The sequence below is a fragment of the Medicago sativa genome, chromosome 6, assembly GCF_051527215.1.
Source record: "Medicago sativa cultivar Bolivia chromosome 6, Bolivia_mono, whole genome shotgun sequence".
In the NCBI taxonomy this organism is placed as follows: Eukaryota; Viridiplantae; Streptophyta; class Magnoliopsida; order Fabales; family Fabaceae; genus Medicago; species Medicago sativa.
Genome location: NC_140754.1, coordinates 41,837,565 through 41,857,377, shown reverse-complemented (window position 1 = coordinate 41,857,377; position 19,813 = coordinate 41,837,565). Strand labels below are relative to the sequence as shown.

Here is a 19,813-nt window from a genome sequence, read left to right as displayed (position 1 = left end):
ATATTATTAATGGATCGGATTTTTTGTTCAGCTTTGCCATTTTGAGATGAAGTACAAGGACACGAGAAACGAAATGAAATTCCATTTGCTTGACAGAGTTTTTGAAAATTGCCATTGACATATTCTCTACCATTATCACACTGAATATTTTTAACTTCCCTATGAAAATGAGTTTTAATATATGCTCTTAATTTTTCAAAAGTTGAAAACACTTGAGATTTGTGTGAAATTGGAAAAGTCCACAAAAAATTCGAATGGTTGTCTAAATAAAGCACATAATATTTATGACCGGAAGTACTCAATACGGGAGAAGTCCACACATCACTGTGTAAAATATCGAATGGCATAAGAGTAGAGTTATCTGAATTAACAAATGGCATTTTAATATGTTTACCAAGAGGAAATGAATGACAAAAACTTGAATTTGACTTTGAAGTAGCAATACAATCAATCATTTTATTTTTCCGAAGAGATTCTAAAATAGATGCTCCTGGGTGACCTAGACGGTCGTGCCAAACAGAAGTAGATAGAGCTGCAAACTCGGAAGGAAATTTGTTTTTATTTGTGGTTGTGTTGGTGATGGGATATAGTTGGCCTTGACTCTCACATCTCATTAGAACCATCCCCGTCTGAAAATCCTTCACAGAAAAACCAAATGGATCAAATTCAACAGACACTTGGTTATCGGTAGTGAATTTACGAACAGAGATTAAATTTTTAATTAATTTTGGTGCATGGAGGACATTTGATAAAGCTAATGGAGGGTGAGGCGGGGTTAAGTTAGCATTTCCAAAACCATGAATAGGAACTGAATGACCATTTCCTACGATAATACTATAATTTTTGCTCAAATTAAAATAAGATGAGAGATTACCATGTGTGGATGTCATGTGAGATGTTGCTCCGGTGTCCATGTACCAAGATGGGTCAGACTGAGCGAGATGGAGAGTGTGGAGAGCAGCTTCAATATCTGTTGGACTTGGTCCAGTTGCAGTAAATGCAGCTGGTGGCTTAGGTCCAAGAATACCATTTTGTTGAGTTTTTGGGTTCGCATTAGGCCTATTCCAAAAAGTTGGATAAGGGCATGGTGGAGGGGTCCTAGTAGGATACGGTGGCCACTGCCAAGGGGCCTGTTGTTGCTGTTGCCAGTAGGAATTTTGACCGCGTCCACCACCGCCTGATTGCTGCCATCCATTTCCGCCGTTGTAGTTGCGGCTGCCTCTGCCGGAGTATCTCCCCTTACCGCGGTTCCGTCCTCGATTATTGTGGTTACCGTGAGTATTGCTGCTGCTGCTGTTGTTGTTGTTGGCAGCACGCACATGATTGGTAGTAGGAGAGATGGAAGAAAATGAATTTTCATCTTGTGATTTCATTAGCAAGGCTTCCTGAGATGAGGAGTGGCTGGATTCGCGTGCAACACGTTGAGCCATGGTTGATTCTTCTAGTTCCAACCGAGATTTCGCCGTTTCAAATGTCGGCAAGGGATCGTGTTGCTGAATGTATGTGACGAATCCTGCGTATGAGTCGGTGAGTCCAGAAATCATTTTCAACACAAGGCGAGTGTTGTTCACTGGAGAATCAACATTTGCAAGTTGATCGGCGAGTAATTTGAGACGATTGCAATAGGCTTTGGTAGACGGAAAATCTTCCAAATTCGTGTTGGTGAATTGATGTTCGAGGTGGACTGCTCTCGAATGCTTGTTATCTTGAAACATAGCAGCAATTCTTTTCCAACAATTTTCAGCAGTATCATTGATTACCAGAATGGAACTGAGAATATCCTGGGTTACGGTGGCATACATCCACTGTAAAATGACCGCATCGAGATGTTTCCAGAGACCGGGGTCATTTTTCTTTGTTGCTTCTGCTGTTTGTCTTTCTTTTTCATCAGTGGGAGTGATGATATGATCAAGCACGTTATGAACACAAGCTTGAACTTGAAATAAGGCAGACCATGATATATAGAGGCTTGAATCGTTGTCCAACGTGATTGGAATGATGGATTTCACGTTGGTAGTGGCCACCGTATCCTACTAGGACCCCTCCACCATTCAATAAAAGAAGACACGCCGACTCTACTAATAATTTAAGAATATCACATTATTTACTGTATTTATATGTGTAGGTGTCGTGTTGGACACAACACAAATCCGACACGAAGACATGCCTAAACCAAAAAATGTACATACTTCATAGCTCTTTGACCAAAAAAATCTACTCAACTGCGATATTACACTATTTTTTTAAACTAATTAAAGCACTAAACATTTTTTTATAACAAGGCTTGATGTTATAAGCATGCACAATAATCTTTTTAATATCTTGAAGACAACTGAATATTAAAAAAGGCTCGTAAAAAAGTAATGCATGTTATTACTAAAAACCAATTGTAAAACAAGGTTAATATGCTCAAGTACTGTACGTTCATACATTAATTAAGACATTGAAGTAATGAAACTAAATGAGAGTAAAGAGACATTATTGTTTAAAGATAAGTAAATTACACTTGTACCACACATTTATGCCTTGAATTTTTGATAGGAAACAAAAGGATGTAGGTTGCTAAATTATTAGGTTATTAAGTGAAAGTAAAGTTAGCAGCCCTATAAAAAATATTGATTATGCTTTTTTTCTCTTTTTCTATAAATTTTAAGAGAGGTGTTATGTAGTACGGACGACTCGGTCACAACTATTGCTCATTTTCCATATAAAACAACATAAATCAAATTAAATAAATAAAAAAGACAAGAAACTTATAGAAATATCCCCCAATAAAGCTTATGATGCATGCCTTGAACAATAAAGTTTGGCAAGATTCGTAAAACGAGGTGTTACTTAGTTAAAAGTCAATTTCTTGGTCTTTTACAATGAACCAGTTTGAAAAACATATTGAAGATAATTTGTTAACTAGGGAGAAGCCACAGTATAATTTCGTTCGACGCCTATCGTACTATTAAGCATTTTCCAAATTTTAATGTTAGATGTTTTATTGAATAACAACATTTTTACGAAGTCATGAACATCGTGGTTTGGGGTATAACACTTGAGGATGATTCCAATAATGCCATGATTGGTGTATTGAATCGGGTGATTTGAATCATTTAGCATACCAATTATTCCACCACTAACTCATGTAAATTAACCTAATAGTTGGTAAAAATACATAGAACAAAGTTGGACAATTGTTCGCGTGTGACAAGAGTTATCACACTTGAACTATTATCCAGCTTTGTTCAATCTATTATTGCCATATATTAGCTTCTCTTATAGGAGTTGGTGGTGGGATAATTGTCATGTTAAAGGGATTCAAATCAAACGAGACTCGATACACCATTCATGACATTATTGAAATCATCATCATGTATTATGATATTAAATTAGAATTATCATAACATTGTTCGTTCATATGTTTGTGACAATCAATTGGCTTCATTAGAGTTATATGAATAAGATAATTTATGATGAGAAACATGTCATAAGTGTTATGTTTGCAATATCTTCAAGGGAGCCAATCATCAAGTACAGAGACTAATGGTAAGTTGCTCAATATGAAACCTATTTTAGTTGTTTAACTTGAATTGCTGCAACTTGATGGCATGTGTTTAGATGTTACAATTGTTGGGGAGTTCGAGGATCACCCGAAGCAACAATGGGCTAAACGTCTAGGACCACTAAGAGATTTAGACACCACAACAATTTCATTAACATACTCATGTTTCTAATATTGTACATGACATCAGATTAGTTTTTATGTTGCTTTGTTTTTAAATTCTTAACATATAAACTTATGATCTTTTTTGTGCTCGTATCAGGTTGACGAATTCATTGGATTTCTTCAAGCAGGCTGGTCCATGTGTTGCCAATAGAACAATTAGTGTTAAGTTGGTTTTAGCTTCCCTATTAATCAAAATATTATGTTGTTTTCTATATTGACTATGACATTTCAATGTGGTTTCAAATCTGGTTCTGTTACAATGTTGTTGTTTTTGCTAGTTTGAAGTCATATCTGTTGAGCTAAAAATGATTGATCTTGTTGTTAGACTTACGAGTTACAAGGTAAAGTGAAAGAATATAGACAAGTACATGCACCCTCTCTTATTAATCTATTTCATTGTTGTTATTGTCTCAAACATGCGTGAACTAATGATTCTCGGGATTCGCATGAAGCACCTGCAACAACAGCTCAATTTTGTTACTTTATTTCCATTTTTATGCTTTCTGTGATCGATTTGCATCTTCCTTTGTTAAATTTACATCCGTTATGATTGTCTTTCAGAATCTGAGTAAGATTGTCTACCATAGGCCGGAGAAAGAACTCATCGAGTGGCAGGTCGATCCACCAACTGGTTTCAAGCACAAAGTCCAATGAGACATACCATCTTCAGATCCATCTTTTTTTTTCCCCTCAACGCACATGATTTCTCCTTTCACTAGCAAGTTATGTTGTTCACTGATGCAATTATGTATAAAATTATAATTATAATTGCATGTTGGTGTTAAGCATTTCTAAGGCATGACAAAAATTAATTTACTCTAATGGGTTGGTTAGAGTTATGTTTTTCTATGAAATGCTCTTTTTTTTTTTCTTTGCTCTGCATGTCATATAAACCTTTAGTTATGGAAATCATTTTTCTGTATTTTATAAGTTTTTTCACCTATAAACCATTTTTTATAACATTGGTAAAATGCATAACAAAAATTGCGATAATACAAAAGTAGATGCGCCTACCCTACCTTGTTTATGTTAAACGAAACTTAATACTTCATCCATTTTAAAATGAGTGTTGTTTTAGGTGTTTACACACATATTAAGAAATGCAATGATTAAAAGAAAGAGAATGGTTATTTTACCAAATTATCCTTATTTAATTAACTATTGTTTAGTTTTAAAAGTAATACTTTGGAAGTAGTGTGCAGAGTATTAATTGGAGGGTACAATTGAAAAGAAAAAGTTATAATTGCATTGGAAACTGAAAGTGACATTCATTTTGAAACAATTTTTTTGGCTAAAGCGACACTCATTTTGAAACGGAGGGAGTACCTAATAAACGCAAAACAATTACTGCACACAAGTTGAATACGAGGAGACTAATGAACATATGTTAAAGCTTTTAATCCATATCAGCTAACATAAAATTTTGTTTCGAAATGTTGAGGAGGACCATGGCCTACATTGTCCCCTGCAGTAGCTCCGCCCTCGCTTTGTCATGTGATTCAAACATTGACCTAATGGTTAGACCAAAGAAACGGTAACCTTGTTGGCCCGATGATCGATCCAATTTTTAAAAGTGTAGAACTATTACTATTGAGAATGTTTTTTCTTGTTGTGATTTAATTTAAAAAAAAAAAGTAACTGAATTCCACAAAAATTGGGAACAATATGAGCCAATACCATTAGATTTAACTGAATTGTAGTTACTTGACTTCTGCCAAAAAAAAAAATATATAGTTCTTAGTTACTTGAATTCTACCAAAAACTTCTCTTCTTTCTCAAAAAGAAAAGTAAAAAATAATCAAACTAACTTCTCTAAAATATGCAATCACTTATCACTTATCCTATAATGTTTGTTACAGAATAATCCTGCCTGTTAAAATAGTTGGAAGTTATATGGAGTTAGTTAAGGTAGTTAGACTAGAGTTAGTAATCAACTATAGTTAGTTGATAACTAAACTAGAGTTAGTAGCTTGGTTAGAAGTTAGTTAGAGTTAGTTGCTCAAACTAATCTCTATATATAGGAACACCATTGTACACATTCATCATCTTTTATCAAAAATCTATTCACTCTACTATGAGTTTCTTTGAGTATCTTCCTCATGAATACTCTCTTGCTTGCTCTCTTGCTTACATCTATGATCTTCATCCCTATGATTATACCATTTTTATTATACCATTTTTAATACTGCCACTGGAATTATCGAAGAGTATGGGATTATAACAGGATGTTGTTATTTTTTGTCAATTTCAAAGGTCTATAAATCTAATAACAATAAGTTGATAACAATCATATTCAAACGTGAAAAAAAAAACACTTTCTTCCTGAGAATAGAAAACCAAAAACTCTTTTCTATGTCAAGTATAACATGGCTTCACCAACACACTTTTTGTTTGTTTTTGTTCTATATTCTGCTCATATACGGTTGAAAGTTGACTCAAAATTTTGATTTTGATGTTCTGGAAAAATCGTAGTACGATTGCAGGGCATCGTAGTACGATTTTGGATGGTTCAAGATTTAGTTGCTACTGGAAAAATTGTAGTACGATGGCATCGTAGCACAGTTCAGATGGATAAGGCACAATATTGTACTGTTACCTGCTCCATCGTAGTATAATGATAGAAATCGTACTACTATTTCTCGAAATCATGAACACTACTTAATCACTCCATGACCTATTTGTTGAAGCAAGCTTGGTGAATCACATGGAAACCAAAGGAGAGAACTTTTAGGGTATTTAGATAGTAATGGTTGAGGGTCTATGGGTAAGGTTCAAAGCTTCAAGATGTGAATCTTGGAGAACCAAAATAGGGGGCTCTTGGGAAAGCATTGGTGCATTTTGGGGAGAGATTCATGGGGATGGGAAACACATGAGTGGAGAGTCAATTTTCAACATTCTCCACCTTGACTCTAAATTTGTGGTGATGCCAATTTAACCATCAACCACCTTTCTCCTTAACCTTGCCTTGACTACACCTCAAGACAAATCTAATCAAGTCCAAAGCCCCGCTTGAACCTTGATCCATTCACTGACCTCCACTTGCATTTGACCACCCTCGGTAGTACCACAAGCTTCCAAGTCTGATTCCTTGCATCCAACTACACTTTGTAGTTCCACAAGTTTTAACCTTTACCTCTTCAAACCTCGGAATTCCTTCTGCCCTCTTGAAGTTCCTTGTATCCAACTACACTAGAAATTTTAGGTTGTTCCACAAGTCTACACCATTACCTCTTCAGCTCCCCGGAGTGATCAATTCCGTCCTCATGAAGATTCACTTGCCTCCAATTATCCGGAGTGTAATTTACTTATCTTCAAACAATAATGCTCTTATCCTCAAGTATGGACTTTAGAGTTATGTTCAACTAATTATATCTACTCTTACATGTTTTATAATACCAAATAGTGGCCATGTTTTTGACTTAACAATATTATAGTTGCTACTAATGACATATTGAATTGTATGTTTTCACATTTAAAGTGGGATTTATAAAATGCAGAATTGAGGTCTGAAATAGTTAAACCAAATTGGTGTGTGTATGCGTTAAAAGAAGGTGATATAGTGGTAAGTAAATTCATCATTATCCCCACAAAACAATTCCTTAGTGGACTTGTAATCTGCTTCTTCACCTTCATTAGTCTATTTCAGGAATGAAAATAAATCAAAAATGGTAAGTTGCATGGTCTAATTTAGCTTATCTTTTTTTACATGCTTCTGTTATAGGAAGGATACTATTAAATATCTTTTTGTATACATGGTTAGAGCATGTCTTTGTATTATTATGGTCAGTAAGTTCTAATGTTTAGAGTATATGGTATGGTTATGCTTGTAAGTTCTAATGTTTATGCTTGTAATGTTATAGGTTCGATGCTTCATCATGTCATAGCCTTCTTTCAAATATGTTAGAACTTCCCATAGTAGCATCCAATTTAATTAATTAGACAATACTGTAATCAATAAATGAATTTGGGTCTCCAAGCAATTGATATTGAATTTTGTAGAATGACAGGATGAAATACTTTTTATAGTATCATCTCATGACCAAGTTAGAATAGATTTTGTATAGGATCATTGTTTCCAATTGATACCTACGGACATGCATGGTTTCTTCTTAAAAGGAAAAACAAAAAAAAACTCACTGACTAGTTTTAAGAACATGATCATGATAATGATCATTCTCACGCAAAACACCTTTATACATTGCTTTATTTTTAAATATTCTGGGATGTACTCTGGTGATGGTGTAGACTTTTTTTATGTATTTTGCTGGATTGAATGACATTTTTTCAATAATGCATACAACATTATTTAATCATTTTTTTAGCAATGACATGAATACTGCATATCATTAATAATCAAAGGGTACGAGATACATCATGAAAAATGTTGTGAATTGAATGAGAAAACACACCAATAACAGACTTGATGTGTGGAGCAAGGGATAGTCAAGCAACCAATACAAGTGGAGCACAGTTATAATCACAAGCAAAAGTAGAAAACAACGAGAAAAATGAAGAGAGAACACAAAAGAATTTGTTGACCCAGTTCGGTCCAAATTGACCTAGTCTGGGGGAGAGAGCAGCCCTCCGTTTTACTATATGATGAGTAACTTTACGAAAGAGATATCAATGGGTTACAAGAATAAGTCTCCTGCCTAATTCTACCCAAAGCCCCAATCTTTTCCCGTAACCAAGAGAATCAATCCTAATAGTGTTTTCCAAGGTAAATCAACCCTCAAACCCTAGTGTTTGTTCCCAAGAGACAAACTCTATACAAACCCTAGTTTTGTTGTTGTCTTTCTAAACCCTTGTTTCAGCCCCCTCTATCTCAAGGTTTACACTGATACAATGTCTATATTTATAGTAAAAGCATCCCTCATAAATGGGAACCAAATCAGGCCCATAAAAATACGTTTAATTTTTATTCTTCTGCGTGAAATCGTGCTCCGATTTTGCCAGATCGTGCTCCGATTTTTTACGAATGGGAAGTGACAATTCTGGTCCAAAAATCTTACTCCGATTTTTCGAATCGTGCTCCGATTTTGACAGCTTCAGCAAACTTCAATTTCTCCAATTTTGAGTCACTTTCACAACAATCTCCACCTTGACTATAAATTAGTGATGATGCCAATTTATCATCAACCACCATGCTGCTCTTTCCCTTGGTTACCACTACACCAAGTAGCTCCACAGGTTTACACCCTAACCCCTTCACCCATCGGAATGTCTTCCGCCTTCTCGAAGGTCCTTGCAGTCCAACTACACTAGGAATTTTAGGTAGATCCTCAAGCATTCACCTTAACCTCTTCAGCCATCGGAACATCTTCCGTCCTCTCGAAGAGTCATTGCAGTCCAACTACACTAGGAGTTATAGGTAGTTCCACAAGCATTCACCATGACATCTTCAACACATGACATCTCCAGCTTCCTTGAATGTCTCCTTGCATCCAATCACCCTTGGCCTTTTTTTAGGGTAATCACGCAAGTTGTGCTATACATTCTTCAACCTCCGGAATGCCTTCCGTCTTCAGGAAGAAATCCCTTGCTCACCATAGAGCATAGCACCCAAGGTCCTCCATAGTCATACCATTACTGGTGTGTTCAACTCCACCTCAAGCTGATCGTACTCTACCTCAACTAGCAAATGTGTACGTCCCACTATGTCTTCAACCTTGAAACTCCACCTCAACAGGTAGATCGTGAGTATTGTTGCCTCCGTCTTTCCAGACTGATCATGAGTATTCTTACCACCGTCTCTCCAAGCTTATGTTTAGTGTTTAACGTCTCTCCAGACGACCACCGCTCCACTAGGCATCACTCCCAAGGCGAGACACAACACCTTCTTCATCCTCCAAACAACACAACACCATCAGAGCATCCGCATCCTCATAACCCTCAAAGATAATTGATGCGGAGTTACCATTAATCTCCGGACAATCCTTCATGAAGTGACCCATCTTGTGAGAGTTAAAGCATTGAGACGTTGACTTTTTACCACTCTTTCTCCGGTTACCTCTACCTCCACCTTTCCCTCTTGAGACACTTAGGCCTTCACCGTTTTCATGAATTCTCAAGTCCTTGGACTTGGTCAACTCCTTGGTTCTCAAAGCTGCTTGAACTTTTTCCAAGTTAACAATGCCTTCTTTGCCATAGAGCATGATATCTTTGAACAATTCAAAAGATTTCGGTAGAGCATACAACAAGAGTATAGCTTTATCTTCATCCTTAAGTTGCACCTCAATATTCTCCAAGTAATCAAGGATTTTTTTGAACTCCGTAATGTTGGAAAAAAATGTGTTTAACAATGAACCTTAAAGAGTTTTGATGATAACAAGGTATTAAAAATTGTAAATTGGACTAGCTAATATTTGTTCAAGTGTACAGGACCATAGTTAAAAATTTATATCATACAAAGGTTTTGAATGAGCAAATAAAGAGCTAAAGAAATCAATGAAATTGAAGCTTAAATGCTCCTGAAGGCAAAGTGCTCCTGAAGAATAAAGCGCTCCTGAAGGAAAAGTTCTACTAAAGACTAAAGCGCTCCTGAAGTCAAAGTGCTCCTGAAGACTAGTGCTCCTAAAGACTAGAGGTCCTGAAGCACCACGTCATCAGAAGAAGCCTCATCAGAAGCCATTTCACCAAAAGCTGAAGATCAATTGGATTTGCAAAATTCAAGGATTCAAGAGTTGTTTCTTAGATCGAAATTCATCTAAAGACAGTAGAAGACTAGAGGAACTTTGCAACGGTCATTTCAAAAGTGTTTGAAGGCTTTTTGGTTGCAAAAGGAACGATAGCGTTGACATTGTACTTTGTACAAACTGGACAACCACCTTCTCCACTACTCTGCAGTTGTCCACGCTACAAGACAAGAAAACAGCTCTAGAATACGGCTACGCCTGCAAAGATGTTCCTTCACAATGGGAATGGATTTCAAATTGGTTATTCATAGGACAACAACCAAATCAGCAAAAGATCATTGTTGAAAGATCAAGCTTCAGCAACGACTCTTTGATGTGCTGGCAATTTCACAACGTCTCTTTCACACCTCTATATAAAGGAGTGAAGACTTAGAGATTTGGTAATGCTGAACGAACGACCCAACTACATTTTACAAGTGCCAAACCTCTGCTGAAATTGTTCTGCATTCACTTAGAATTTCTGTTTCTCAAAGTCTTATCTTAAAAATTCTTAAGTCTTAGAGTCTGTATATGATTTGTATTGTGAGCACCTCTGATTGTATATCAAGTGTTCAACCTCAAACATTATTTTTTGTAATCTTGTTTGTTTAGAAGTCTCTTGCAGTTGTGCTTGAGCATAGAAGTCTCTTGATTGTGTTCTTGAGCATAGGAACACTCTTGCGAAGTGTGCTTGAGCAAAGGAAGTCTCTTGATATGTGTTTGAGCAATTGTAATCAGATATGACATATTAGTGAACTCTCCTTGGAAGTGCAAGGGGGACAGCACTACTTCCGGTTTGTGGAAGGAACCTGTATAATTGCTTTGTGTCTTTCTTCTTCTCTCTCTCTGTTTTTTATCCGCTGCGTTTAGATTATGTTTATCACTTCAGAAGCTGTCTCACTTAGCTTCTGACTAGTGTGTTCAGTTTTTAAGAGAAACGAAGAATTTTTCAAAACACAATTCAACCCCCCTTCTTGTGTTTTTTCTCACCTTCAATTGGTATCTAGAGTCTTGGTCTATTGTCTTAACACTTAACAGTGTAACAGAAAAAAGATCTAAGAAAAACATGTCTAGTGGACCATCTGGCTCTGGATCTGGGCCTGACCATACTACTGTTGCATATGATTATGACAACAACAAGAAATCCAGCGTAGGAAAGAGTCCTAAGTTCAATGGAGACTCTGAAGAATTTTCTTGGTGGAAAACCAACTTATACAGTTTTGTCATGAGTTTAGATGAAGAACTATGGGACATACTTGAAGAAGGTGTTGGTGACTTGGTTATTGATGAAGAAGAAACATACTCCTGCTCAGAAGAAACTCTACAAGAAGCATCATATTATCAGAGGAGCACTTGTCACTGCTATTCCTAAAGCAGAGTACATAAAGATGAGTGACAAGTCCACTGCTAAAGCTATTTTTGCTTCTCTCTGTTCAAACCATGAAGGTAGCAAGAAGGTCAAAGAAGCAAAGGCTCTTATGCTTGTACATCAGTATGAGTTGTTCAAGATGAAGGATGATGAAACTATTGAGGAGATGTACTTAAGGTTTCAAACCTTAGTCTCTGGACTACAAATCCTGAAGAAGAGTTATGTTGCTTCTGATCACGTAAGCAAGATACTTAGAAGTTTGCCTGCTAAATAGAGACCAAAGGTGACTGCCATTGAGGAAGCTAAATATTTGAACACTTTAAGTGTCGAAGATCTTGTTAGTTCTCTCAAAGTTCATGAGTTAAGTCTTAATGATCATGAGTCTACTAAGAAGAGTAAATCAATAGCTCTTCCATCCAAAGGCAAGTCGTCAAAAGCTCTCAAAGTAGTTGAATCTGAAGAAGAAGAAGAACCATCTTGTTCAGACTCTGGAGAAGATGTTGTTGAGATGGCTATGTTCTCCAACAGACTTCAGTATCTGGCCAAGAAGAACAGAAAGTTTCTGACCAGAAGGAGTAACTCCAGAAGCTCAAAGAGAGAAGATCAGAAGGGATGTTTCAACTGTAAGAAGCCTGGACATTTCATTGCTGATTGCCCTGCTCATCAGAAGGAAAAGTCAAAGGACAAGTCAAGGAAGTCAACATTCAAACCAAGAAAATTCAAGAAGCAGATTAAGCAGAGTTTAATGGCAACCTGGGATGATTTAGGAAGTGAATCTTGGTCTGATAAAGAGGAAGCTAATGAAGATGCAAAGGTAGGTGTTGGGTTAGTAGCTACAGCAACTTCAGAAGTTGGATCAGATTCAGACTCTGAAGATGAAAACGAGGTATACTCTAAGATTCCCAGAAATGAACTTGTTGAGTCACTTAAAGAACTTCTTACACATTTTGAAGTAAGAACCAATGAGTTGAAGGATTTAAAAGAAAAATATGCTGATTTAGTAAAACAGCAAAAATCAACTCTATTGGATCTGAAAGCTTCTGAAGAAGGACTTAGGGGCTTTTACTTCATTTGTAAAACTTATGAAGATAAGCTCAGGTTCTTATGTCAGAAGCTACAAGAAAAGTGTAATGTAAAACCTTTAAGCAACCATGAAATTGCTCTTGAGGATTTTATCATGTCTGGTATTGACAGAAGTAGAGTTGCTTCAATGGTTTACAGCATTTACAGAAACAGTGGCAGAGGGATTGGTTTTTCAGGAGGGAAACCTAATGAAATCAGTCTCAAAGCATGTTGTGAATGCATCAAGGAAGGATTGAAAACCTTCTTTGTACCTGAAGGTGCTGAGTTGGAAACTGTTATTCAATCAGAACCTGAAGCTTCTGGCTCTAAGGCTAAGATTACTTCAAAGCCAAAAAACTCTAAGCCAAAGGCTATGATCAACTCTGATTCCAAGACTTCAAAGATCAGGATTCTAAAGAGATCAGAACCTGTTCCTCAGAGTCTGGTGAAACCAAAATCTGAAGATCTGAAGTCTAAGTTTCAGAAGAAGACAGTTACTGCTTCTGAAGTATCAAAACCAAAGGTTGTTAAACCTAAGGTGATGGTTAATCAGAAGCAACCCAACTCACATCACAAGGTACAAGAAGTGAAGAGTAAAACTTCTAGTACTAACCTGAGAGGACCCATAAGACAATGGGTACCTAAATCTGAAAATGTCAATAATGCAGGTATGTCTAAGAGCAAAGGAGAAACAAAAATCATGGTACCTAGACGTCTACCTCAATTAATAATGTATGGTTGGTAGATGGTCTTGAACATAACCTTTTTAGCATTAGTCAATTTTGTGACAATGGTTATGATGTGTTATTTGAGAAAGCCAACTGTACTGTAATCAACAAGGAAGACAAATCCATAATATTCAAGGGAAAGAGAGTGGAGAATATCTATAAAATCAATTTCTCTGAACTGGCTGATCAAAAGGTAATCTGCCTTTTATCAGTGAATGATAAGAAATGGATGTGGCATAGAAGGTTGGGACATGCTAACTGGAGGTTAATTTCTAAGCTTAGTAAGTTACAACTTGTCAAAGGGCTACCTGACATTAACTATCATTCAGATGCACTTTGTGGTGCATGCCATAAAGGAAAGATTGTGAAATCATCTTTTAAAACTAAAGACATTGTTTCAACCTCCAGACCCTTGGAACTACTTCATATTGATTTATTTGGACCAGTTAGCACTGCATCCTTATATGGAAGTAAATATGGATTAGTTATTGTTGATGATTACAGCAGATGGACTTGGGTAAAATTTCTGAAGAGTAAATATGTTGCTTGTGTTGTATTCAGTAGTTTCTGCACTCAAATACAATCTGAAAAAGAATCAAAGATTTTGAAAATCAGAAGTGATCATGGTGCAGAGTTTGAAAATGAGCCATTTGAAGCTTTTTGTGAAAAACATGGAATTATCCATGAATTCTCTTCTTCTAGAACTCCAGAACAAAACGGGGTTGTAGAGAGAAAGAATAGAACTTTACAAGAAATGGCCAGAACCATGATTCATGAAAACAATTTAGCAAAACATTTTTGGGCAGAAGCAGTGAATACAACATGTTATGTCCAAAACAAGATCTATATCAGACCTATTTTGGAGAAAACAGCATATGAACTCTTTAAAGGAAGAAAACCCAATATCTCTTACTTTCATCAATTTGGATGTACATGTTACATTCTGAATAACAAGCTCTACCTAAAGAAATTTGATGCCAAGGCCCAAAGAAGAATCTTCTTAGGTTACTCTGAAATGGTAAAGGCATACAAAGTGCATAATTCAGAGACACTCTGTGTTGAAGAATCTATGCATGTTAAATTTGATGACAAAGAGCTTGGAGATAAAACTTCAAAGCAAGATGAAAGTTTTGCAGAGATACAGGTTCCTAAAGTTACTCCAGAACCTGATCAGATAGCTGAATCTGAAGATAGTCCAGAAGCTGAACCCACATCAGAAGCACATGATGAAGTTGCTTCTGATGAAGCACAAGATGGCTCACATCAAGCAGATCCTCCCAGAAACACATTCAAGCACAAGTCTTCACATCCTGAGGAGCTAATCATTGGAAACAAAGATAGTCCAAGAAGAACAAGATCATACTTTAGACAACAAGATTCAATGATTGGACTGATATCAATGATTGAACCTACAACAGTTGATGAAGCACTTTCAGATGATGGATGGATCTTAGCTATGCAAGAAGAGTTAAATCAATTTCAAAGAAATGATGTGTGGGATCTGGTACCCAAACCTCAGCACAAGAACATTATTGGAATAAAATGGGTATTCAGAAACAAGTTGAATGAGTAAGGAGAAGTAACAAGAAACAAAACAAGACTTGTTGCACAAGGTTATAGTCAACAAGAAGGCATTGATTACACTGAAACATTTGCTCCAGTTGCAAGATTGGAAGCAATCAGGTTACTTCTTTCCTATGCAGTTAATCATGGCATAATATTATATCAAATGGATGTCAAGAGTGCATTTCTTAATGGTGTCATAGAACAAGAAGTGCATGTCAATCAGCCTCCTGGTTTTGAGGATATTAAGTATCCTGATCATGTTTTTAAACTAAAGAAATCACTATATGGCTTGAAACAAGCTCCTAAAGCTTGGTATGATAGACTAAGTAATTTCTTAATCAAAAATGATTTTAAAAGAGGTCAAGTTGACACAACACTCTTCTGAAGGACTCTTGAGAAAGATATTCTTGTTGTGCAAATATATGTTGATGATATAATATTTGGTTCTACTAATGCATCTCTTTGCAAGGAATTCTCTAAGTTAATGCAGGATGAATTTGAAATGAGCATGATGGGAGAGCTGAAGTTCTTCCTGGGCATTCAAATTAATCAATGTAAAGATGGAGTTTATGTTCATCAATCAAAGTATACAAAGGAGCTTCTGAAGAAGTTCAGGCTTGAAGATTGTAAAGTGATGAACACTCCAATGCATCCTACGTGCACCTTAAGCAAAGAAGATGAAGGAGCAAAAGTAGATCAGAAGCTGTACAAAGGTATGATTGGTTCTTTGTTGTACCTCACTGCATCTAGGCCATATATATTATTCAGTGTATGCTTGTGTGCAAGATTCCAATCAGATCCTAGAGAATCTCATATGACTGTTGTCAAGAGAATCTTTAGGTATTTGAAGGGAACAACTAATCTTGGACTCCTTTATAGGAAATCCTTAGATTATAAGCTAGTTGGATTCTGTGATGCTGATTATGCTGGTGATAGGATTGAAAGAAAGTCAACCAGTGGCAATTGTCAATTTCTGGGTGATAATCTTATATCCTGGGCTAGCAAGAGACAAACAACTATTGCTATGTCTACAGCAGAAGCAGAATACATTTCAGCTGCAAGTTGTTGTACACAACTACTTTGGATGAAACATCAGTTGGAAGACTATCAGATAATTGCTAACAGTATTCCCATTTATTGTGATAATGCTGCTGCTATTTGTTTGTCTAAAAATCCAATTTTGCATTCAAGAGCTAATCATAATGAAATCAAACACCATTTTATCAGAGACTATGTTCAAAAAGGAATTTTAGATATACAATTCATTGATACTGAGAATCAATGGGCTGATATATTTACTAAGCCTTTAACAGTTGAAAGATTTGATTTTATTAAGAAAAATTTGAACATGCACTTTGTGTCTAATTAAAAGCTTGCTTGCTCCTGAATAGGATTTTCAGTTCTGAAGACAGTTCAGAAGCTGTGGTCCATCAGAAGCTCTTTATTGAGGTTCTGAGGAAAAGACGCTTCTGATGATGACGTTAGCATCTAAAGTTCATAAGCTGGATTTTATGCTCCTGAATAGTTGAGTTACTTTTTGTAGTAACACTGGCCCACTAACTTGACAGTTACTCTGAGAACTTCTGACGTGGCTTATCTGTATTGGTGTATAACTTAAAAGGGCAATGATGATTTAATAGCTTTGAAAAGTACTTTCACGCGCCCCCAATGTCATTAATGTTATGTTTGTTTGTCTCTTTTAAATTGCAATCGTTTTTACTTTTAACACGTTGTCAATTCACACACTACTCACTTCACAACAAACACTTCATTCTTTTAAACCTCTTGCGAAGTAAGCGCAGTTCTCAAACCCTAGAACCTTAAATCTCCTTCATCATCATCAATGGCATCATCAAGCTCACATCAGAACATTCCAGAATATGCTGCACAAGGGGCCCCTGCCTATGATATCAGAGGAAGAAGCATGGAACTAGAAGAATGGGATTTAATGGTTCAAATAGAAAATCCTGTAGATTTTGAATCTCTAGCTTTCTGTGGATGTTGGATCAGAAGTTACTACGAAGCACAAGGTCTCATGGCATACTTCGAAATGTTGAATGGACTAACATACGAAGCCTTGGTTAGGCACTTCTGGGTGAGAGCATCGGTGTATGATAAAGCTGCTTCAGAAGCTGAAGAGAGGGAGAAGGTTTTACTTTATCCTAGTCTGAAAGGGAAGACTAGAGAAGAAATGGGACTTGAACCATTTACTTGCACAGAAATCAGGTCAAGTATCTGTGGAATTCCAATAGTCATTGCTGAATGGCAGATAGCTTCTGTACTCCAACTAGAAGCCTCTGGTAAATATTCAGGGATTGATATTTCAAGTACTAAAGAAGGCTTCTAGAAAGAAAAAGTAAACATGGCTATTTACAACTCCACACGGGCAGCAAAGTATGCTAACTTAAGCATTGATAAGAAGCTGCTTCTGAAGATTCAGAATGAGAATATGCTCCCAAAAGGTGGAGGTGATAAACCTACATTGGGACAGAAAGTCTTTCTTCAGCATTTTATCAAGAAGGAAAAGGTAAATGTGCCCAAGTATCTCTTCAAGTACTTGATTGATAATCTGAGCAAGAGTCAGTTGGAGAAGAGACCCTGGGTACCTTGTGGAAGGCTCTTATCAGAAATCTTCTATCAAAGAGGGATTTTGGACCTACTCAGTAGTGTTGAACCCTACTCAGATGAGCTGCTTGACACTAAGACTGGGAAGTTCATTAATGCTCATACACTCAAGCAGATGAAGTTGATCAGATCTGTCACCAAGCTCAAAACTGACTTGAGTGAATCCAGAGCTAAGTCTGATCTTATGAAAGACTTTCCACCCATCTGCAAGAAGGATCCTCTTGATGTGCAGATATATTTCATCAAGGATCACTTTGAAACAACTAACAAGGTCATTAGGTTAGAGGATGTACCTGAAGAAATGTATGGTGGTGCTCTGCCAATTGATAGAGGTAGAAAATCAAAGAGAAAGTTGACTACAGAGGAGTACTTGGAAGCTGAAAATCCTGCAAAGAAGGCAAAAGCTGCTTCTGATAAGCTTAAGATTGGTGGTTCTGCAATGCCATCAATTGAAGAAGAAGTTGATGACCTCGACTCAAAGTTGGTTCTGAACAGGAAAACAAGAAGTGAACAAGTTACTGCTTCTTTGACTGTTCCTGATCAACCTATAATACCAAAGAAGAAGAGCAAGCCAGCAGTAAGGAAGATCAAGAAATCTCCACATGTTACTAAGGAAGTATAAGCTGCTACTGCTGCATCTGGAGTTGTTGAAGCAGCTGAAAAAGCTTTGGAGATCACTACTGAAGCTTCACAATTACTGATGGCTCCTGATACTGCTGAAGATGATCAGAAGAAAATAGCAGCCTGTTCAGAAACTTCAAAGACAGGCAATGTCCCTACACACACAGAACCTGTAATACATGAGATATCCAGCAACTCTTCATCAACCTCTTTATCAAACCCATCATCATCTTCTAATTCTTATAATGATAAACCTTTAGATCACCGCTACCCAAAACTACTAAAAAGCCATACAACATCAACCAAATCCTACAAAAAGCCCTCTCAGACAAGCTCCTATGAGCCTGTTGGTCATGTGATTGATCAAAAGATAAATGAAATGTTTGAGAGAAGAAGCCAATTCATTGATAGAATTCTCCTCAATCACCCTCAACCTCTAAACATCAAATCCCTTAACATGATTATACCTGATGAGGTTAACCCAAACTCAAAAAAGGCCTCTGAAATAGCTTCTGAAGCAATTTCTTCTCAGAAAGTTATTTTAGAAAGCCCCCAACACCATGCACCTGAACCAGAAAAGACCTTTCACCACAACAACAACCACCTAGCACACAATCTGAATCACAAATGGCCCCCTCAACCAGCTCAAATCAAACATTCCCTAGCCAAGCCGTTCCTGAATATACTATTCCTGAACCTACTGTTCTTGAACATATCTCACCTGAACCTGAACCTGAACCAGTTGCTCATGAACAACCTGTTCGTGAGCCAACCCAATCATCTACCATTCCTTTACCTGTTCAATTTGTCAAGGTAACCCGCTATGATGGTGTCTCTATAACCAATGATATGGATACTGATTCTGAGGATGATCAAGATGATCATGCCTCTGACATGATTATAGACACTGATTCTGACTAACCTTCAACCAGCAACCTTGAACCTACAAATGGCCAATCATCATCATCAAACCTAGCCATTGTACCCATATCCTCACCAAAACCCTCCAGAAAACCTTCACAACCCACCATTTTCCTGGATTCTCAAGTACTACAAGATGTATGGCAAGACATTGCTACTGTGTTGATCAATCTGATAGAAGGAAGACATGACTTAGGTCACACAGTCAGCTGTCAGAAGCAATGGAGGAGATTGAAAGAGAGAATAATCAATGTCATCTCAGCTCTGCATGATTCATGCATTGAAGCTCAAGAGCAAGCTAAGTAGAAGCTGGAAGACTGGCTGAATAGTATGGAAGCAAGCTCTGATGAGATAGAGGTCCTTGGAACCTGGGTGAAGAATCCACTGAGCATAAGAGGAAGAGAACCTGAGGATTTCCTTCCTAAGTTTATTCACCCCAAGGATCTGGATCTGAAATTCCTTTCCAAGTTAAATTTGAGCAAGGCTGCACCTGATCTGGCTCTAGTTCAGAAGAACAAGGTGTTAGAGGAAA

At 36.9% G+C, this 19,813-nt stretch overlaps 2 protein-coding genes across 2 annotated transcripts; one reads left to right on the top strand and one right to left on the bottom strand.

Moving 5' to 3' along the window:
- Positions 1–325: 325 nt before the first annotated feature.
- LOC146915215 (uncharacterized) lies at positions 326–6,320 on the bottom strand. Its single transcript, XM_085721283.1, has 3 exons — positions 6,312–6,320; positions 875–2,030; positions 326–638 (listed from the first exon to the last, which is right to left on the bottom strand). Exons 1-3 carry the CDS (start codon positions 6,318–6,320, stop codon positions 604–606), a joined length of 1,200 nt encoding a protein of 399 aa, XP_085577409.1. The 3' UTR covers positions 326–603.
- Positions 6,321–17,062: 10,742 nt separating this feature from the next.
- Positions 17,063–17,461, top strand: LOC146915214 (uncharacterized). The gene has a single exon (XM_085721282.1). The coding sequence runs from the start codon at positions 17,063–17,065 to the stop codon at positions 17,459–17,461; it is 399 nt and encodes a 132-aa protein (XP_085577408.1).
- The last annotated feature ends 2,352 nt before the right edge of the window (positions 17,462–19,813 follow it).